General features: G+C 55.2%; 1 protein-coding gene across 1 annotated transcript in view; it reads left to right on the top strand.

Annotated features, from left to right (window-relative positions):
* The window catches only part of CAMTA1 (calmodulin binding transcription activator 1), an 898,980-nt gene that overhangs the window by 818,806 nt on the left and 57,851 nt on the right, over positions 1-22,323 (top strand). Inside the window, exon 11 of the mRNA XM_061187140.1 lies at positions 3,487-3,621. Coding sequence (XP_061043123.1) covers positions 3,487-3,621 — 135 coding nt within the window. The remainder of the gene's footprint in view (positions 1-3,486; positions 3,622-22,323) is intronic.

The following is a 22,323-nucleotide window of genomic DNA, read 5'->3' as shown; positions in this document are numbered from 1 at the left end:
CCTGAGTTATCTGACCCCTCCAGAAAAAAAAAAAAAAGATTGGCCTTTGCATGCCGTCTGGATGGTGTCCCAGGCCAGGACCTGGCAAATCCTGGGTGCCGGAGCAGTCACGTCATGCACATCCCAGGTCAGCCAGTTACCATCGGGTGACTTGAGCCCGGAGGTTGACTTCTCTAAGTCCCCATTTCTACATCTATAAAAAACCACCGGCCAGATGGGCAAGGGGCTGAGATGAGGGCGGGTCCAGGAAGCTCCTGGCTGACGTGCTCAATTCATGAAGCTGCTCACGAGTGAGGCCTTGCTCTTTCTGTCCTGTTTGGGGGGAGGGGAGTTGGGAGAGGGATCCAGGGCTGTTTAGGTATCAGCAGGCAGTTCTCCTGGTCCCAGAGCATCTCTGGGTCCCCAGAGCTAGCAGGAGAGTCTGCCCAGGTCACTATGCCTCCTAGTGGTTTAGGCTCCCCTAACATCTTGCATCTTGGACCCAGAGAGGCTCAGGCAGCCTGTGGGCTGGGGGCCCTGCCCTGTTCCACCCCTAACCACAAAGAGGGGGTCCCTTTTGGACATCCTTGTTTTGAGGCCCAAACTAAAACATGTCACTCAGTAAGACAGCAGTGGGTGCTGCATGCATTCGTTCATTTCTTCATTCGTCAAGTAGTTTGCCAGGCAGTGGTAGGCGCCTGGTATGGACGCAGCCCCTAACTCTAACCTTGACCGCAAGGAGCTCTCAGTGCAGGAAGGAGTTGGTCATGCAAACAAGCCACACCCTGGGGGACAATGCTGGCTGCTCAGGGACCTCTTCCCTGGGTCTCCCAAAGCCTTGGGGAACCTGGAGCTGATCTTAAAGAAAGGACACTTGAAGCCAGAACCAAACTGGCCTCACCTAAAAGAAGGGCTCAGAGGCCTGGGAGCACAAGCCAGGTCACCTGAGGAGCTAGAATGACATGGGAAGAGGGGGCACAGGGGGTGCAAATGGCCCCTGCCCACTGGCCTGGTGCACATGCCCAGGCAAAACAGCTGGGGAGACTCGACCCTGAGCAAGAACATGGTTCTGGGCGGCTCCCCCTCCATCACTGGCCGCGGAAGACACACAGGCATGGAAACTGCCTCTTGCAAGATTCCAGTAGTGTTCCAAGGTCAGGAGGGAGAAAACCGAGTCAAGCCACTGAGCTGTGGTGAAGCAGTGGTGAAGGAGGACTTGGGATTTAGGAAAGGCAACCGGGTCTTGGGAGAAGATGGAGGAAGCCCCCCAACAAAAAGACTTTGTTTTGGGGCTTCTGGACAGCCCCACGCTGGATTCCTGGGAGTCACCAAAGGCAAAAGATGAAATTCAAAATGAGACGAGCAAGTGCACTGCATTCTGAAGCAATTCACTCAACAAACAGGTATTGAGGGGCCATAACAGGCCAGGCACTGACCTTGGCCCTGGGCGTAAAGAGGTGATCAGGACAGACTGGCTCCCAGCTCTCACAGAGCTTACATTCTACTGTAGGAGATGAAAAAACAAACAAGGAAACAAAGAAATAACCAAGATAACTGGAGAAAACACTAGAATATGGTAATGTGATAAGGTAACTTGGGAAAAGGGACGTTCCTTTGGACAGATCCTCTCACAGGCTGGGACATTAGGCTGGAACCTGAATGATGAGATGGAGCTGGTCATGGGAAGAATGGGAGGAAAACATCCGGCAGAGGGCAAAGGAAGTGCAAAGGCCCTGAGGCAGGAACAGGTTTGTAAGTTGAAGAAATATAAAGGTGGGGTGAGTTGGAGATGGCTAGGTTGGAGAAGATGGCAGAGAACAAATCATGTCCATCCTTCTAAGTCATAAGAAGGAGTCTGATTAGGTTTTACTTGCAATGGAAGCCATTAGTTTTAAGTGGGGAGTGGCCTGGTCTAAATTATGTCTTTCAAAGATGAATCTGGGTGTGTGGGAGAATGGATTGTAGGAGGGAAGAAAGAAGCAGGGAAACCATAGGAAGCGGCAGAGGGGTAATCTTTCCCAATTTAAGGAGGAGGGCTCCCTTGGGCAACACACTCCCACTGATTTCCTGTGGAGGCTTTGGAGTGTGCCCCCCACCCTAACACCATCCCAGCAGAACAGGTAGGTCTCAGGTGTGCTGAAGGTGCCCTGGGCAGGAGGCTAATGCAGGAGTCCAGGCATCTAGGCAAGACATGATGGCAGCTTGGGTACCGTGGTGGCCATCAGGATGGAGAGAAGTAAATGGACCCAGGACTTGCTGATGGACTGCCAGAGGAGCAAAGCTGAGTGGGCTCTGATGGGGCGTTCGCTGACGCCCTACCCTCCTGTTTGGTAAACCAGGCAAATCTCCAGGGAAGGCGAGTGACCGTGAGCTTGGAGATCTGCCTGGGGACGCCATCAGAGCCTAGGGAGGTCTGGACTTGGCTGAGGCCCCCTGCCCAGAGAGGCGCGGCAGGAGCTCCAGTGGTACCCCACCCACCATGGAGCCAGCTTGTGATCTGGAGCCGAGGGACCACACCAGGGTGGAAAGCACAGGGAAAAAGACACACTGGTCATCTTGGGGCAATGACTTTCCAAAGACCTGCTCTGGGGACCATTGCGTAATACATACACCTGGGATGGAGAGAGGCCACACGCCAATGAGTTGGTTTTCCCGTGGGCAGCGAGGGCTGCATCAGAAGACCTCAGAGGGAAGCCAGAGCTTTACTCTGCCCTGGGGAGCAGCTGACTTGGACAGCTTCCTCCAGTCTAAGCTTCGGAAAACCAAGAGCCCGAACAGTAACACGATCCCCGGGTGCGTCCTCCCTGGAAATCTGTCCTGGGGAGGCCCTGGGCGCTGGTTCCAGAAAAGCAGGGCAGAGAGCACAGAACCCTGCTGTCTACCGGAGGCTGAGGCCCGGCGGGGCGGAGCAGCCTGCATACACCCACCGGCCTCACCCCCAGAAGCAGCCTCACCCCCAGAAATGAAGCAGGTCTCTCTGCCACGGGTAGGCTCTCCTCTTGGGAACAGTGAGAATGTCCCCTGCGTTACTCAACCAATAGCTTTCATTGAGCCCCGTGTCAGGGTCAGAGCAGCTCACAAGGCCCATAAGGGCCGGTCTTCCCGAAGCTTGACATCCAGGCGTCGGGGGTAGACACAAGGTTTACGCCAGCCTCCAGCCCGGCACCACTGGGCTCAGAGTAACAGGCACAGACGAAGCTCTTGCCTTCATCGGGAATGCAGAAGAACTTCTGAAAATACACAGAAGGCCATGCTAAGTGAGTCAGGACAAGCTTGCCGGAAAAGGTGAAACAGAGAAATAAGCACAAAGGAGTCCAAAGCAAATGCTGCACCTAAACGCCCTCCCCCCCGCATTTTGACCTCGAGGAATGAGCAGGCCCAGGCAGGGCTAATCCATGAAGGGCAGTGGGGAGAGGGTCCTCCTGGCCCTTGGGTGGGTACATGAGGCTGGAGGGTGCCCATGCCCCGCCCCCCTCCCTCCCTGACAGCTCTTTCTTTTGCTTTCAGCCCATGACACTGGTCTTGTGACCCTACAAGTTGCCTTCAACAACCAGATCATCTCCAACTCAGTGGTGTTTGAGTACAAAGCTCGGGCCCTGCCCACACTCCCATCCTCCCAGCACGACTGGCTGTCACTGGACGGTAAGAACAGCGCTCGGGTCACCTTGCCAGGCCCCAAGGGAGAGGGACACTTGGGAACCCTGTGTGCAAGGTGTGAAAAAGGAGGAAGCATCCACGTTTCCTAACTTCTGCTGCTCAGGTGCAAGTCTCACCTCGGGAGGACCGGCTGGTCCCCACCCTCAATCTCGGTCTTTCCCTGGGACAGAGTGAGTAGGTGAGCTTGGACCCAGGGCTTGCCGGGGCGTCTGAGTGGCCAGACCAGCCCCTGAGCTGCTGAGAGGCCCCTCTCCGGACAGACCTGGGGGCAGCAGGGGCCAGGCATCCTCTGCTGCCCCACCCCCAGCCCCAGGGCAGTTTCTAGAAGCAGAAGGAGCTCCTGGAGGCCATCACCAAGCCCCGAGCCTCTCAGAGGCAACAGCAATGGGCAAGGCTGGGGGAAGGCAGCCCAGGTTGGGCTTCTTTCTGATTCCAAGGCCTGGACTTCAAGGCTGTGTGTTGAGTGCTTCTGCCTTTTAGGGACCATGAGCCACACCTTCTCATGGAAGCCCTCTCCCACCCAGCTTAAGGCGGAGGGCCAGGGAGCCCCCAGAGGCTCCAAGGCAGGAGGCAGGACGTGATGGCCAAGGATGCTTCTCTGAGAGCCGCTGGCCTGCTGCAACAGGGTGCCGAGCGGTGGCTGCTCCCCCTGGGGCGCCAGAGGCTCTGCAGAGAAAAGTTGCAGAGGCTGCCCTTCCAGGCCCGGGCATGCCCAGGGGAAGCCCCGGAGCTGGCCTGGGGGGCTGAGCTGATGGTCTGCTCTGGGCACCGAGACAGGGTGGAGGGATGGCTTACACCCGCCCTTAGTATCAGGGCAACCGCAGAGGTGCCCGTCTGTGGGATACCTTGCTAGAGACCTTGCCGGCCCAAGGTGTTGGGTCTCAGCTAAGCTGACCCGGGCCCTCTGTGGGGGTCAGTTCCTTAAGCTCCCCTCCCCCATCCACAGCAGCCCTTTGCCTTCTCCCCTCTCAGACCTCCCCTTGCTGCTGGTCGCTGGAGGCTCTCTGGGCTTGGGCACATGCCTTAGGCAGCTTTCCTGGGCCACCCAGTGTGTAAATCTCTGCCTCATCCCAGCCCCGGCCCCAGCAGTGACAGGGTGTCTGGCAGCCGCCTGGCCACTGAACCCTCTGAGCTGTTCCCAGAGGTGGCTTTGGGTCAGCAGGCATCTGCACCCTGGCAGTGGCTGCCTGGGAGCACTAGGCTGGCCTTGGCAGCCACCCTGGCCGAGGCTGAAGCCAGCCGGCGCTGTGGCGATGACCTGCAGGATGTAACAGAGAAGGGCAGGGTGACCAGGGGCTCCCGTTCAGGAAATCCGGTTTCAGTTTTGCAGAACAAATGGGAAAGGGAACAGGGAACTCTGCAGAACCCTGGCTCTCCCTCAGTGACCAGGTCACTTCACCAGGGTGCACTGCGGGATGCAGGGACCAGTCAGTGTCGGACCTGCCTGGAAGATGGAGCCCTTCAGAAAGCCGAGTCTAGCCAGGCAGTGCCTTGCCTCAGGGCACAGGAAACGTCAGCCGTCCCCTGGGAAGCCCAGAGGGCAGGCGGTACCAGGAGGCTGCCAGCAGGAGAGGGTGCTATGATAGAGATCATGGGGAAGGGAAGCCACCTTAACTGCTTCATGACAAGCACACCCCTCAGTCCTCGGCCACGCAGGACACCTGCTCCCCAGCAGCCCCCTCTGCCGGGACTTGGAGCTCTGAGCTCCATAGGCCTCCAGTTGAAATAAGCATCCCCCCAGCCCCTGGCAGAATACACAGGAGAGATGACAGGAGTTGGGGAAGGGACGAGGCAGGGCCACACCCCTACAGAGAGCAGATGGGGGCCCCAAAGGACCCCATGAATCTCTTTCCCTTTGGGCTTGGCCAGGCATCCTTTCAATAGTGGGAGGGGAAGGGGGGCCAGGGCAGAGGAACCGTGAGACGCCCACCCTGGCAGGGTGGAAGAGTAAAACTAACCTCTCCTTGTTCTTTTCAATCCCCCCCCTCCTCGCCCCCAAAAATGAGTACAAGTGACTTATCTACCCAAGGATCATTTTCCCAGCATTTCACCAGCCTGATACATAATAACTGTGGGGGGAGGGGAGCAGAACCGCAGCCGCAGCGCCAGGGTCACAATGCTCCCAGTGCAAAGTGGACAGCTGGGACAGCCCAGAGGGTGGAGGTCCCCCGGGCTCTGGCCAACCCTGTGGCCTGGCAGTGAAGAAGTGTGTCGAAGAAGATGCTGCAGCGACCAGACTGTCAGAAGCCTTCCTCTCCTCTCCCCTCTCCTCCCGTTCCGCAGCTCCTTCCCTCTGCCCCTCCCGCCCCCAAGGTTACCGGGCAAATTCTCAGTTAGAGCCGCGGGGACGTGGAGGTGCGCGCGCTGCGGCCAGGGGGAGGGGCGGCGGTGGAACGGGAGGGGGCGAGGGGACAGCAGCGCCGAGCGAACTGGGGCGCGGCGGCCAGGCGGCGCGCGTGCACACACAGGCGCACACACAGACATGCACACGCGCACACAGGCACGCTTGCACGCCCGGCGCAGCTGCAATGCAGGGACCCTGCGCGGAGGGCTGGGCAGGTTGCGCCCGCGCCCGCCCCACGGACTGCGGCACGGCTCGGCCCTCCCCAGCCCAGGGGAGAGAACGGGGACGTGCAGCCAGGGCTGCGCGCTCTCGCGCCGGCGGCCGCCTCCCGCTGCGCGCGCTCCTGGTCCGCCCCACTCCACCCCCGTCCGTCGCCCTGCTTGCCATCCTGGGGGCGCTCCTTGCCCCTCCCTCCATCCCAGAGGGGGAGAAATGTTTGGGAAGAGATTTCAGCTTTCATTCGTTTAAAAAAATGGATTTGTTTGCCAGACTAAAGGCTGGGTGGGGCACGCGGAATGGAATCCGCGCGCGCAGCAGCAGCCGCGGTGGCGCAGCCTTTGTCCTGGGCGCAGCCTTTGTCTGAGCAGCCTGGCCGGGCGGGAGGCGATCGTCCCCGCGGAGGGTCATGGGCGCAGGGGCCCCGTGTCCCCAAAATCTCAGTTGGACACAGCCATCCAGGCGGAGACAAGCATGGAAACGGGGGAGGAGGGAGAACAGGGAGGAGGGGGCGCTGCCGTCGGCATCTACCCGCTCCAGGCCGATTTTGGGGGGAGCACAGTCCTCTGGGTCTCGGGAGCTGCAGCGCTTCTCCCAAACTTAGGGGACTTGCCCACCCTCCCCAGCCCCTGCACTGTGACCTCTAGAGGACACAGGCCCTACAGGCTGGCAGCTTGCGGGCCACAGTACCTGTTTGTCTTATGAAGGATTGAATGCATGAGGGAGTAAGTGCCCACAGGACACATCAAGAGAGCTTCATCCATCCCAGTGTTCAAGAAGGCTTCCGGGAGGAAGTGACTCTTCCACTGAGACCTCCAGCCTGAGCAGGCGTCAGCCAGGCTGAGAGGGATGGGAAGGAGTATCCCAGGGGGAGGGAGCAGCGAGGGCCCCAGGCTGTGGAACAGCCGCTTCCTTTAGCCAAGGGGCTCTGGGAACTACCAGCTTCACCATTTCTTCCCCCAGAGGTCCAGATTCAGAACAAATTTCCCCAGGCCTCTTGCATCAGGACCCCAGAGTGGTCCGGGGTGGGTCAGCTGTGCATCTGGGGCACAATGGGACCTCTTCCAGGCAAGAGGCAGTCAAGCAGCCAGTTTACCCAGGGACCGTTTTCTGAGGGCCTCTGGGAAATGTCCCTTCTGCCTGCCATGGGTCCTGTGGACACAAACGGCCAGGGCTGTGCTGAGCGTGGGGAGGCTGTGCTGTGTGTTTAGATGGCCTCGCCTGGGCCTGTGTTGGCAAAAAGACTAAACCCAGGCCACCTGACCCTGCGGCTCTGGAGCGACGGGGTGGGGCGCACATCTGGCCAAGGGCACTAGGACACCTTTAAGAGATCCCTGTCCCTGGAAGAAAGGTGAGTGGAACTTCTGGGCGCCTGGTTCTTTCCCTTGCAACCAGCTGATGCTCCCCAAGGCCCCGGCCCACCCCTACCCAGCTGGGCCCCTCTCCAAACCGGACTAAGCCGCTTATTCTTAGACTCTATTTTCAACTGCCTCTCGGGCAGCTGAGCCTCCTGCCTGAGTGAGAGGATTGGTGAGATGCACGGATGCAGCTTTCTTGGGCTCAGCCAGCCAGCCACCTGGGCAGGTCTCCTGCCACCCTCGGGTCGGGGGGATTACCTTGTAATCTCAGGCAGAGGGAGGGAGCAGGAACTCACATCTCATCGTCCAGCTGCCTGCTTCAGCATATGAAGCCTTGGGGCAGGGCGGACACCTCCGGCAGCCTGCCCTCCAGCTCACCGGGGCCAGAGGAGGGTATCTGGCAAGCCAGCCTCTGGGGCAGCCTGGCTCCGGGTTAGAGGTGTGGGAAGGTGGGAGCCTTGCCCCCTGTAAGGAGGTGGAGAGAAGGAAAAGCAAGATTTGGCCTCCTGGTTTGGCCTTCTGTGACCAAACCTTCTGTGCTAATAGATGGAAGATGTGTAGCTGGGATGGTCCCCAGCTCTGTCCCCCTCCCCCCTGCCTCCCAGCTGCCTGTCCCTGGCATGTGGCCATGCTCCTGCCAGCCTCTCCCCTGCTGGCTGGTTTCTAATAGCAGCCTCCAACCACCAGGAGTGGGAGACCACACACTGAGCCAGAGGCCAAGGGTGCAGCCCAGGGGCAGCAGGAGGGGCCACTCCAGCTGTGAGAATGGCCCCTGGGAAGCTTCTGGATGCTTCCTCCCTCCAGTGAGGACACTCCAGGGCTTTCAGATGAGTGTACCTTGCTGGCTCCTCCTGGCCTGGCTCCCTCCATCCTGCATATCCCCCAGCCCGCCTGCCGGTCTCCCTCCTCTGGGCCCGTGATGAACTGTCCACATGGGAGAACATCAACAGAGCCAGACCGAAAGTGTATCACCTTTACCAGATAATGTGGGGAGAGGAGCAAATGTCAAGTTGTAATGAAGTTTAAATGCCACTGTTTTACTGAAACAAATACAGTTTGTTTCATGGCGTAGAATACAAAATTCAGGAGAGTTTTTTAGATCAGACATAGAGCATCAGTGAATGGTCTTGACTTTGGAGAGTGCCTTGAACCACAGGCAAAGTCAGTGCCCCGAGGGCCCACGTCCTCCTGCCTCTGGGAGCACTTTGAAGAAGCTTCAGAAGCTTGGACGCAGGGGTCTTCTCTGTAAGTAAGAAGGGGCACTGAGAAGAATCTTCTGGCATTCACCTAGAGTGGGGTCTGGGGCACGCCCCAGTGGGTTAACTCATGGGTGTCTGGGTATTTCTTTACATAGCGGGGACCTAAGAGATAAGTCGGTAGTGGCAGAAACTGATTTGAGCCAGTCTTTTTTTTTTTTTTTTTTATAAATTTATTTATTTATTTATTTATTTTTGGCTGTGTTGGGTCTTCGTTTCTGTGCGAGGGCTTTCTCCAGTTGCGGCGAGCGGGGGCCACTCTTCATCGCGGTGCGCGGGCCTCTCACTGTCACGGCCTCTCCCGTTGCGGAGCACAGGCTCCAGACGCGCAGTGAGCCAGTCTTGTACTTGAGACGTGAAGCTGAGTGGCAGGAAGGGCCTCTGGTCTGAGCTGCAGCTACCCAGCCAGGGCCTCGCTCCAAAGCACAGGCTCCCTCCGCATAGTCAGTATCTCTGTGCTCTGTGGGGTCCACATCCTTACAGATGGGGGTGGGTGTCCTTAGCCCTCCTTAGGCAGAAACCAAGGGGCCTGGTGCTCAGATGTCTCCCGGAGGCGTGATCTCCTGCTGCTTGTGGCTGGGGCCACACCGAATGGATCTGGGTGGCAGGGATGGGTCACCTTGGGGCTGGGCCTCACCCGCCTCCTTGCATCAGTGACAAATGGTGCCATGCAGAGAAACGGCAAGCCCAGCATCTGCAGAGGCCGAGGAGACAGCCCCTGGGTCCTCATCCTGGCTATTGGGGCAGGTAGCAAAGTAAAAACCAGTGGGAGAAGACCCGGAGCTCCGGCAGGCGTGACCACTCCCGCGGGGGCAGCTTCCGGCCACCGGGGGGCAGGTGGCTCATCCTGAGGCGCGAAGGTGGGAGGCTCAGACCCTCTGATGGTCAATGTCAGCCAACTTATCCTTGACTGTTGCATGAGTTTCCTGGCAGTTCTAGAGGCTGGAAGTTCTAGAGGCCCTGGTGCTGGCAGGGCCATGCTCCCTCTGAAGGCTCTAAGGGAGAATCCTTCTTGCCTCTTCCAGCTTCCGGGGGCTGCTGGCAACCTTTGGCGCTCCTTGGCTGGTGGCAACATAACTCCAGCCTCTGCCTCTGTCGTCACATGGCGTCTTCCTTCTCTGTGTGTCTCTGTGTCTCTGTTTTCTCTTCTTACAAGGACACGGGTCATTGGATTAGGGCCCCACCCAATCCAATGAATTCATCTTAAACTAGTTACATCTGTAATTAACTAATTACCAAGACCCTATTTCCAAATAAGGTCACGTTCTGAGGCAGAGGGAGAAGAGAGAGGCCCCGGAGAGCGCAGGCTATGTGAACGTTAACAGAACATTCCAGAAGGAGGAGCTGGTGATGGAGACTGAGAAGGAGCAGTCGGGGGAGTCGGAGGGACACAGAAAAGGGTGGGGTCTCAGAGCCTAGGGTCAGGGTCTTCACAAGGGGAGGAGGTGGTCCCTGGGGTCCGAGGTGCTGGAAGTCATCCAGTGGATTAAAGACCCAGCAGGCCCTGGGATGCTGTCTCCAGGCCCCTCCCTTCTCCCTCTGCCCACTCTCCGTGAGGGCTTAGCCCCGCCCAGGACCCTCTTTACCATCTGTAAAGGTAAAGGTGCACTGATAGGTCCACCTTTGTGCCTCTTCTCAGATCCAGAACCTTCCATCTAGCTGCTCCAGGACATCGCTGCTCCGGTTTTCTTGGGCAAGTCAACGTGTCCCAAATGTTACTCACAATTGTTCTCTTGTTGCCACGCGCCCCCTCCCGACCCTATACCTCCTACAACCTCGGCAGAAAGTCCACCCCAGAAAACCCAGAGTCATTCCTGAGACCCCCTGCTCACGCCCACCCCCCTCCCCAAGCCCGTCACCATCCTAGTGGCCTTCTCTCCCTAATTTCTCCCACTTCTCTCCATCCCCTCTGCCACCACCCCGACTCGGCCCCAAATGTTCTTGCACATCCTACTCTGGCTCCTGGCCTCCACTCTTGCCTCCTTCCACGAGGGTCGTCCCTTCTTGCATCACCAGGCACCGCTCTGACTCCGGGGGACCTTCGTTCTCGTGGACTTTACGTTCTAGAGGCGGGAGAAAGATAACAAACACATCACAGAGGAAATATCGGGGCACTTACCGCGGGCAGCCTGGTAGAGGGTGGCCAGGGTGGCTGCTTGAGGTCAGGGGCCGGCGGAGGCCTCTCTGGGGAGGCGCTATGTCAGAAAGGACGCACAGGCTAAGATCCTGGGAAGGACGTTCCAGGCCGAGGGAATCACAGAACAGAGTTCCCTGGGAGACACGGAGCCTGGTGTGTAGGGGCCGCCCTGGTGAGCAGGCTAAGGGGAGGTGCAGCGGAAGGAGAAGGGGCCGGGCCTCCGGGGGCCCATCAGCCAGGGCAGGGGGCTGGGACTTTATCCTGAGGACAGTGGGAGGGTTATAAGCCAGTGAGGTGACACGCTCAGTTATGTTTTCAGGACCACCCCGCCCCCGCCCCGGCTGCTGTCTGGAGCATGAATTGTGTCTCTACTCACAGGGCGACCGCCCCGGACGCTCTTGCATCAGTGCGGGCAAGAGATGAGAGTGGCTCCGACAAGGCCAGTGATGATGAATCCCAAGAGACACAGTTTGGGGACTTTTGGGGGGTAGAGTCATGGGCCCTGCTGATGATTTGAACATGGAGGATGAGAAAGAGAAGGATAGGTAGTGCCTAGATTTGAGGCTTAAACAATGGTGGGGGACAGGGGACCATTTCCTGAGATGGAGGAGTTTGAAGAAGGTGGGAGAGAGGGAATCTCGAGTGGGTTTTGGTCATATTCTGGTTGACAGCCTATTAGAGTTGCCAAGTGTACAGTTGGGTTGGAAAGTCTACAGGCCAAGGAGGGGCCCAGAAAGGAGATAAAATTTAGATGTCATCAGCTCAGCAATGGAATTTAAAGCCATGGGTCTAGAGGCAGTTGCTCCATGAAAGAGGGTGAGGAGATAAAGGAGATAAAGGAGAGGAGAGGGCACAGGGTCAAGCATGGGCTCCCCCAGTATTTAAATGTCAAGCAGAAAAGTTGCTGGCAAAGGGGCTGAGAAGAAGCATCCAGCGAGAGGAGGAAGACGGGGAGGATGTGACCACCGGGAGGCCAGGAGAAGAGGGTGTTTCAAGAAAAAGGGTGTGGCAGCCGTTTTAATACCAGGAGAAGGGGAGCAGAGCCTTCCAGGCAGAGGAAACCACATGTAGGAAGACCCCACGGCAGGAGGGAGCTCCGTGAATTTAAAGAACCCAGAGAAGTGGCTGAAAACTCTGGTAGCCTGTCTCTGAGCTCAGATCCCTGACTCTCCCCAGGCTGGGACAGGAAAGACCTGGCCCAGGAGATCTTGTGCCCCCAACCCCTCCTCGTGCAGCCAGAGAAAAAGCCCCGGGCCCTGCCTTTCCTGCCTTGCCCTCTGCTGTTGGCCCAGAAAACCATCCCACAGGTCTGCGGGCGTCAGAGAGGCAGCTTCCCTGGCCCTGGGCTCAGGGAGACATCCATACCTGCTCTGAGTCCCAGGGACAAACTCCCTCCCAGTTGCTCCCCACTGGGGTGCAGGGACTGGTGCCAAGTCCCAAAGCAGGAACAAACTGTGACTCACCCACCAAACGGTATGTGGATGTCAGACCCAGTGGAGACGGCTCTCAGCCCCCGACCACTGGTTGTGGCCGGAATGCGGGAATCCTGCAGATGGGCCCAACGGCTGCCTGGAAGTCCTGCTCCCTCCTAAATCAGTTACATCGGACTCCCATTACTCCACCACGTCATTTAGACGTGGGTCAGCTGTGCTTCAGGGGGCATAGCCTCGAAGAAAGGCCTCTTGGCAGAGCTGGGATCCCAGAAAGACCAGCAGGCCTGGGGAGACGGCCAGTTCAGGCCAGCATTTTGCAGGCTTCCTTAGCCTTTCCTAGGATCCGGCCCCAGATTGCACCTCCCTGGAAAATAATGGAGATGCTGATCTGTTTACCCAACAGTGGGAACAATGGTCCTGAGACGGGGAGACCCAGGACATCGCCCGTGAGCAAGGAGAAGGGGCCGTGGGCGGAGCAGGGGCTGGTGTGGCCTCCAGAAGAAAGCGGGGTCCTGGAGGTCCTGGAGCTGGATGAGAGGAGATCTCCACCTCCCCTACCAATGAGCCAGATCCTAGCCTCTGGGTGGGGCGAGCACAAGCCCTCTCCTTTTAAAAACTCCCCAAAATACACACGTTTCTGATCCTTTCCAAGCAGCCCAGCGACTGACCTTGTCTCCCGCCTCTGTGACAACGAGACATTCACAAGAGTCTGATAGGCTGAAGACCAGCTCCCTCAACTGCTGACATGTTCCACTTGTGAACTTAAAGTCCTTTGTTTGAGGGAAAAAAAAGTGACAGGCAGGTATGTGTCAATGTTCCATACTTAATAATGGGAGACATTTAAAAAAATCCGTGGCAGAGTGGAAATAGTTGATACATCAGAAACAGACTTAGAATCTTCGAGAGTTAGAACTTGAAAGAAATGGTTGTCGCATTGTCCAACCTCCTCATCCCTCTGGAAGGAATCTGGGCCCCCAGAAGAGCGGCGACTTGCCCCAAACCACTGCCGAATCAGGACAGAAGCCCTCCCGACTCTAGATCAGCGTGTGCCCTGCTCCCTCCACCCACTTCCCCTTCTCCATCCCACAGCCAGACTCACAGACTCCGGAAGCCGAGACACAGGGCAGGTGAGAAACCAGCCGGCCGAGGCCCTGGGCCAGTCCTGACATCAGCAGATGGAGAGGTCCCCCGAGTGTCCTTTCTCCTGCCCAGCTCCGAGATGGGCCCTCACCCCATTTGGTGGCACCCACTTTTAGAAGAGCTGCTGACGCCTTGGGTCGCCTCAGCGGCACCAAAGCTGCATCCCTTGCTCTTGAGACACGAGGGAGAGCTGGCAGACCTGTTGGCACAGAGCTGCCCACCCAGGGGTTACTGCAGCTGACACCTACGTGCCACCACCTGCCAGGCCTTATCCACGAAGCGTTTACGCGTATCGATTCACTCAGACTTCCCAACTACGTACGAGGTCGCCCATCCTACAGATGAGGACGCAGACACACCGTGAGCAGGTGATGCCGAGAGGATCATACGTAGTGGTCTGACCCCATCCACCGGCTCCTGACCTCCACCCAATGAGAGCCTTCCTCTGCGCCTCTTCTCCCTACTGCAGTTATGCTGCGTCCGATGGGGGCCTCCAGAGCTAGAAACATCCTTCATCCCTGCTTCTCCCTTCCCCACGACCCTCTTCCCCCAAGCCAAGCAGTTTGCAAAGTAGGACTTTTCAAGCCCCCAGGGCTTCCTCCTCCCATCTTCCGGGTCCTCTACCATTTTTCTATCTCAGGCCTTCAGCATCACACACCCGGGCTTGGAGCCTCCCCGCTCGCCTTCCTGCCACCACATTCTTTCCCTCCCCATCCATGCTGTGTATCACTGATGCTTTTGGAAAGGATTGACGAGAACCCGCTGTGTACCAGGCGCTGTGCAAGGTGCGGTCCCCTGGGAGAGACAGACCCAAAAACTGGTGATTGTAACCCAGTGCAGCACGATGAGTTAGAAACGGAGGCGGGGCTGCCAGCGGTACCTGTTGGGAGGGGCGTGGTCATCTGGGAAGGTCAGGATCAACTCTGACTCTGCAGCACGGAATCCAAGACCCTTTCTAAGCTGCCCTCGGCCTGTCTTTCTCGGCTCATCTTCAGCCCTCTCCTCCTCTCCCCCTGCACAAGGCTCTCCCCTCCTCTCTACCAAAATACCCAGATTTCCCCAAACATACTGTAGTGTTTCTCACCTCGAGGCCTTCACACATGCCGTTCCCTCTGGTCTCTCAGGTTATTTTTCCTGTGGCTGCTTTAGAGAACTCCTGCTCTATTGAAAATTTCTACTGTAAGGCCCTTCCCCTCTAAAATCTGACTTCCCCCCTCATCCCACTGCCCCACACACAGGATGCCTTCTTTTTATTTGGCTTTTCCATTACACTTTGTAAATTCCTCCCTTAGCAATTCTTCCTTTGTAATCATTTATTCCCTGACTGGTACTGGAGCCCCCAGTAGGTGCCAGGCCCTGGGCCAGTGCTGAGATTAGAACAAAGGAACGAATGAAAACGAGCAGATGAGTTTCCTGTGCTCACCCAGCTTACCATCCAGCAGAGGAAAAACCAGACCTGAACGCCAAACCTTTGCACAAATAAGTGTGTGCGGAGCTTGTAATGGAGGGTTAAGAGGAGGTCTGGGAGGGATTTCTTGAAGAAGTGGCCCCTGCGCTGAGGTCTGAGGGAGGAGCAGAAGTTAACTCCATGGAGAGGGGAGGGAACAGCATGGGGAACGGCATGCACAGACAGCCCTGTGGTGGGAGGGAGCCTCGTGGATATAAGGGAGCATGTGAAGGCTGGGGAGGTGGAGAGGGGGTGGGGATCAGACCAGACAGATTAGAGGGGTACCCAGGCACCAGCCAGGCTGAGGAGTGCTGGATTTATCCCCAAGGAGAGGAAAGCCATGGAAGGTTTGAGAGGCATGGACATGACCAAGTTTGCATTTCGAGAAGTGCTCTTGGCTGCTGCACGGAGAACGGATTGAAGGAGAGCCAGAGCTGGCGAGGGTAGACCAGTGAATCCTCCAGGCTAGAGATGATGCTGGACTTGGTGGTTCTGGAAAAAGGGGACCATCAAGAGAGATTCAGGAGGTAGCATCAGTAGGACTTGTAGATGGGTTAGGTATGGGGGCTCCGTGTCATGCACCCTGGAGGAGGACCGGTCACGAGTTGGGCTGAGTTTGAAGGGCCTTTGGGACATCCATGGGAAAAGTCAACAACAGCAAGTGAGTGGACTTAGGCTCCAGAGCTCAGAGAAGCATGTGGGCAGGAGAGAGGCATCTGTGACATGACTGCATGGAGGTGGCCTGGGAAGAAATGGGTCAAGGGGTGTGGATGAAATTGACAAAGGTGAGAATATAGCTGAGTTCTGAGGCCAAGGACTTTTGTCTTAGTTATAATCATGCCCTAAGAGGCCAGGAACACAGTAGGTGCTCAATAAATATTTCTTCAAGGGATAGACGGACGGACGGATGGATGGATGGACGGATGGATGGACGGACAGTGGTGTCTTTGTGACACTGCTGACTGACTCCAGCTTTAGGCTACAGGATCCCTGATGTCAGAGCAGCTGGGGAGGGTGTCCAGAACTGACCAGGCACCATCAACCCCTTTCTGGTTTCCCTGTCACTGGACAAGCTTCAGGCAAATAACCCAAGGCAAGAATGCAGAAGCTTGACCTTTATTAAAAATGTGCCCTTGAGGCTGCCTTCAGAACTTTTAAGGGGCAGAGAATTCACTACTCATCTCCCTGGATTTGGAAAAGGAAGAGAAAAAGCAAGTCTCCTCCCTGAGTTGCTCAGACCCATCTCCCCTCTGGACCTCAGAGAGGATGGGGACTTCCCAATCAGGTCCTTGGCAAGTCCCTGCATGGTGTGTCACCATGCTGGGGTCTGGAGGAGGGCCTCATCTGACCCTCTGTGACTCCCTCATTGTCTGACCCAGCCCTACCTTAGCCTGGTGAGTGAATGAATGAGTTGGTAGGTGGGTAGCTGAGTCAGGAGCCATGAAAACCTGCCTATCCACACCCATCTCCATGGAATTCACTGCACCAAAGTGCTCTGGTATGACAGTGACAGCCATTCCAGCCAGACCCCATGCCAACAGCTTCCTGTTCATGACCCTGTTGAAGCCTCACAATACCCACCTCCTCCGGCACTTGTGACCCCACATTCTTAGGTAGGCACCTCACTCTTCAGCCAGGTCATAAACCACAATGGAAGAAACAGCTTTGGTAGAAGGCAGCCTGTACACCTGCCCGTCGGTCACTGGTACCTGCTGAGTCAACTGGGTCAACTGGGCGTGCTCTACCTCCAGGAGTGCATGGCCCAGGACATGAGGCAAGCCGGACAGCACAGTTGGTGTGATGAGTGCCCCACAGGGGCAGGTCCCGAGTATTAGGGGAGCACGTGAGAGGGGCAGGGAGTCCCTCTGTGCTCCCATCAGGAAGAGAATGCACTTGACAGGGGTTAACTCTGTATGAAAACTATGTTTGTTCATAGGAACGCTCTCCATATGTAGAAAGAATGTGCAAACAGTCAGCCAACTCACAATCCATGCTCGGTTTCCATCATTCATGGAAAGGACTCATAGAGGCCATGAAAGCCGTTATACTCCCAGTTACAGCTTATTACATCAAAGGGATCCAGATGGAAACCAGCCAAGGGAAGAAGTGTGTCCGGCAGGGTCCAGGAGGGCACCAAACACCCACCTTCCATTGTCTTCTCCCGTGGGTTGTGGTCAGCGTTAATGTCCCTGGATCAATGTGTGACAGTGCTCACGGAAAATCACCAATCAGGGAAGCTCACCTGAGCCTTGGTGTCCAGAGTTTTTCTTGCGGCTCTGCCGCGTAGGCGTGAGGGATTGCCCTCATGGCTGATCTCAGTCTCCGGTCTCTCCCGAGTTGGCTGAAACTGTGTGACCGAAAGTTCTTACCCTAAATGGCGTGGTTGATCCTTCTAGAGTGGCCAGCCCCTACCCTACAACTCTCCACTGTAACCGGCTCCTACCTTAAATCATACTGTAGGACTCTCCAGTGACTCAGGCAAACTAAGCCACTCCCTCCAGCAGGACATTCCAAGGGCTTAGAGATCACCTCCCGGAAGGCAAGGACAAAAGCCAGACCTCTCTTTGGTCAAGGTTAAAGTCTCTACTGCGCAGAATTGCACCTCCCCTCATCTGCCCCCACCAACCTGTCTCCCCTGCTCCTCACCCAGCAGACCAATTCCTTTTTGCTGTTCTTGTCTCGAGAGGAAACGCTGAGTGTCTGACATGGTTTTTGCTGTTGTTGTTGCCGTTGTGTTCAAAGTGTCGCCCCTACGCGGATATTGTGTAGTGCTCAGCAATTCTCTGGGGCTCAAGAACACATTTTATTATGAAAAATGGTTTGGGCAACTACTTTGTCTTCTGCAGAGAATACTGTGCAAAGCTCAAGATTTCCTGGGCAGAGATGTGAAATTCACTACGTTACAGATCCATCCACTTAAATGTGAAGTCCAATGAGAAATTTTAAGAGCCTTTGACGGCTAAGGTTATTATTCTCACATATTATCTCAATTACCTCTTTAAATTACTCACCTGTGCCACGGCCCGTGATGCTCTGTAAATGAACCTGCATCCCGTCTCCATCCTGCAGACAGCACCCCTGGCTCCAGCAGTGTTCTTTCCTCACTAAAGTGTTCTCCTGTTGGCTCCATTTGCTGCTGAAGGGTTGTGAGCAGCTCCATTTGGAGCTGCCACTCAGCCTTCTCCCTCCCCCACCCCCTGGAGGAAGCCCCTCCTCCAACAGTGCTCCTCTTTTTTCCCCCAACACCGATGGGAGTGGATCTGACCTTGCAAATGGTAACCAGCTGGGTGCACACGGGAATCTCAGAGCCAGGGTGGGGTCCTGGGCAAAGAGCATTCCTGCTCAATAATTCACCTTTAAGAGAAAGAGAAAACCTAGATGCAGCATTCGGCCATCTTCTAAGATGTGAACAATTCAGTGTGATTCTCAGACATGAAAAATGCATCAATGCTCTAATTTTATAAGCTCAGTGATGTTTATTATGACATCAGAAGGCCTGGCCTGGGCCCCCCGGGAACAGCTAAAGCCAGGGGAAGCTCTAGTGTGTAGCTCCGAGCAGGGCCCGCCCAGAAGTCCTGCAGACGTGGCCCTACGAGGTCCGGCTTGATGCATTCGAAGCCTCCAGTGCCCTGGCACTTGGAGACGGCTGATGCATTTATCACGAGTCTTTCTGCCCGTTCCTGGAAAAGCAGCAGGAGAAAAAACCAACTCGGAGCAGAGAGCAGTCGTGCAGCAGGAAGTGTGAACCCCCAGGCCCCCTGATTGCGCTTCCAGACATCATTCCTCCCCCAGCATTCTCGGTTTTGATTCCCAGAAGAAAGTGAGCGGGGGGCTCATTTTATATTTGCTGAAAGGTCCTGGCATTGTTTTAAGTTACGTGAAAGTGAGTTAAAGCTGGGAGGATCCTTGGGTGGGGCTGCATTTCTAGTGACAGCATCCCAGGGGATTTCACTTTGTTGCGGATGGTGCTTCTCAGGCAGCAGGGCCAAGCCAGGGACTGACCTGGCTTCAGTGGTCCAGAAGCCCGTGAGCTGCAGGCCTGCGTGGGGAAGTGGCTGCCCTGTGAGGGGCCACAGCGGATACCAGGGTGTCAAAGAGAGACCAACTGGGGATGGGGGTACACATGTGTGTGTAACACATCTGTGCTTTTCCCTGGCCACTCTTTTGTTTTTCTCAGTAACGGTGTTGAGCACCTAAGGTGTCTAAAACTCTCCCTGAGCGCAACCTGTCAGCTCTGCTTCTCCAAGGCGTGTGAGATGGTTGTAGCCTAAGATGCACTGGCCTCTGATTGTGCCTTCCCTTTTGATTGCTTTTTCTTCGTTTCGGTAACAGAGCGGGATTTGACAAGCCCCTCCCCTGGTGACCTCGGTAATGATTGATTATTTGTAGGAAGCTGCAGGTTGCTTCCCTAAAAGGGGAACTTCCCAGCTCTTGTTACCCCCAGTGTCTAAGCTTCAGGGTTTGGTCACAGCAACTGTCAGGATGGTGATTTCAAAGTGGTCTTCAGCGTAAATATCCGGTCTTTTGACTGTTGTCACCTTCAGTCGAATATACTCATTTCTCCTTAACCAAGTTCCCAAGTTTTAAAAAAATGAATAATATCTACTTCGTAAGAAAGTATACCACAGCAGCTTTAGTAAGTGCATTTTGAGTGTACCTTTTGAGTAAACACCGCTCTTCTTAACTGTGATTCCACTGGGCCATACAACAGCAGCCCAGTGGGCGCCTGTGATGCTCTCAGACCCCAAAGACCGAAGCTTCCTGAGATCCTCTCTGGAAGGATCCACAGGAGGGTTGGGCCCTGATTTGGCAAGCGTGACCTTGAACAGGGAGCCATAGCATTCTGCCCTTGAAGGTCTATGAGCCCTCAGCCAGGTAAAGAGATGCATGGACATGTGGGGAGCCGGGCTTAGAAGACAAAGCTTGCCTTAGCTTGTCTTTGTTACTACCAGGTAACATACCGCAGATGGAACGGCTGAAACAATAGACATTTATTTTTTCACAGTTTTGGAGGCTAGAAGTTCAAGATCAAGGTGTGGGCAGGTTTGGTTTCTTTTGAGGCCTGTCTTCTTGTCTTGCAGACAGCCGCCTTCTCACTGTGTCCTCACATGGCCTTTTCTCTGTGTGCTGTCTCTTTGTGTGTCCCAATATCCTTCTCGTATAAGGACACCAGTCAGATTGGGTTAGGGTCCACCCTAACAGCCTCCTTTTAATCTAATCACTTCCTTTAAGGTCCTGATTCCAAATACAGTCCCGTTCTGAGGTCCTGTGAGTCAGGGCTCCAATCTCTGAATTTCTGGGGGTGTAAAAACTCAGCCCATAACAGAGCCATTCTCCAAAAATGAGATGTCCTGCATGAAGAGGATTTCATCACTGTCATGAGGGCTTTGCCAAGGCCCCAGACCTGCCCTTTGAGACCCCATGGTGGGCCCACAACTCAGACCCACCCCCCCCCACCCAGGCCAGAGGCCTCATCTGGAGTTTTGCTGGCTTGCGCCTGAGTTTTCTGGCTATCTTGGCCAAGGTGTGGACAGTCACCTTGCCCTATTGTTTTGGGCACCGGGCTACGAGCTTCACAAATAGTCCTTATGATGACCTTGGGATGCGGCTACTATTATCATCCCTGTTTTACAGATGAGCACACTGAGGGCAGAGAATAGAGTCTTTCCAAGGGGTCAGAGCTGGAAACAGTGCCCCGGCCCTTCCGTCTCCTGAGCAGGGGGCTCACCACTTGGCTACTCTGCCCTCAAGGGCTTTTAGGCTCCTGCTTCGAATAAGGCCCAGGCACAGACTGGCCTTGCTGGCCCAGCTTAGAGGGTCCCCAGGCCAGACAGGACCCGTCTCCTTGAGTATGCCTGTGGTGTGCCACCCAGACTCCTGGTACCAAAGGGTGGTGTTGCGTTGACAGGCACAGCTTCAGGGAGAGCGCTGGGGGGAGGAAGGGGCCTCAGCCCTGCCAGCCAAGCTGCCAAGCCTGTCTTTTGGCTAAGGAGGGGCCCTTCACCCCATTGTACTGTCACGGAGGCTGTTTCTTTAGCTCTCACATGGGGCCGAGCAGAGAAGCAGCTAAGAGCTCCAGCTCAGGAGTGCGGGGGATCGGGGTCTCTGCTGCTCACTAGTGCACAGCTCAGGGCAAATTACTTAACCCCCTGTGCCTCAGCTTCCTCCTCTGTAAAACCATGGTAATAGGAACACCCACTGCACAAACTTGGTGTGAGGATGAAAGGAATTAACATGTGTAAAGAATGTAATCACCCAGCAAATATTATCTTGATGATGATGATGATGGTGATGATGTTGATGATGGTGATGATGATGATGATGGTGATGATGATGATGATGGTGATGATGATGATGATGGTGATGATGATGGTGATGATGGTGATGATGATGGTGATGATGGTGATGATGATGATGATGATGATGATGATGATGGTGATGATGATGATGATGGTGATGATGATGATGATGGTGATGATGATGATGATGGTGATGATGATGGTGATGATGGTGATGATGATGATGATGATGATGATGATGGTGATGATGATGGTGATGATGGTGATGATGATGATGATGATGATGATGATGATGATGGTGATGATGATGGTGATGATGGTGATGATGATGATGATGATGATGGTGATGATGATGATGATGATGGTGATGATGGTGATGATGATGGTGATGATGATGATGATGATGATGATGGTGATGATGATGGTGATGATGGTGATGATGATGATGATGATGATGGTGATGATGATGATGATGATGGTGATGATGGTGATGATGATGGTGATGATGATGATGATGATGATGATGGTGATGATGATGGTGATGATGGTGATGATGATGATGATGATGATGATGGTGATGATGATGATGATGGTGATGATGATGATGATGGTGATGATGATGATGATGATGATGATGATGGTGATGATGATGGTGATGATGGTGATGATGATGATGATGATGATGATGGTGATGATGATGATGATGGTGATGATGATGATGATGGTGATGATGATGGTGATGATGGTGATGATGATGGTGATGATGGTGATGATGATGATGATGATGATGATGATGGTGATGATGATGATGATGATGGTGATGATGATGATGATGATGATGATGATGGTGATGATGGTGATGATGATGGTGATGATGGTGATGATGATGATGATGGTGATGATGATGATGATGATGGTGATGATGGTGATGATGATGATGGTGATGATGATGATGGTGATGATGATGATGATGATGATGGTGATGATGGTGATGATGATGATGATGATGATGATGATGATGGCAGCTCCCATCCCAAGAGGAAGAACCAGGTCTCTC

Source organism: Eubalaena glacialis, chromosome 3 (assembly GCF_028564815.1).
Source record: "Eubalaena glacialis isolate mEubGla1 chromosome 3, mEubGla1.1.hap2.+ XY, whole genome shotgun sequence".
Lineage (NCBI taxonomy): Eukaryota > Metazoa > Chordata > Mammalia > Artiodactyla > Balaenidae > Eubalaena > Eubalaena glacialis.
This window is presented reverse-complemented; position numbering and strand designations above follow the sequence as displayed.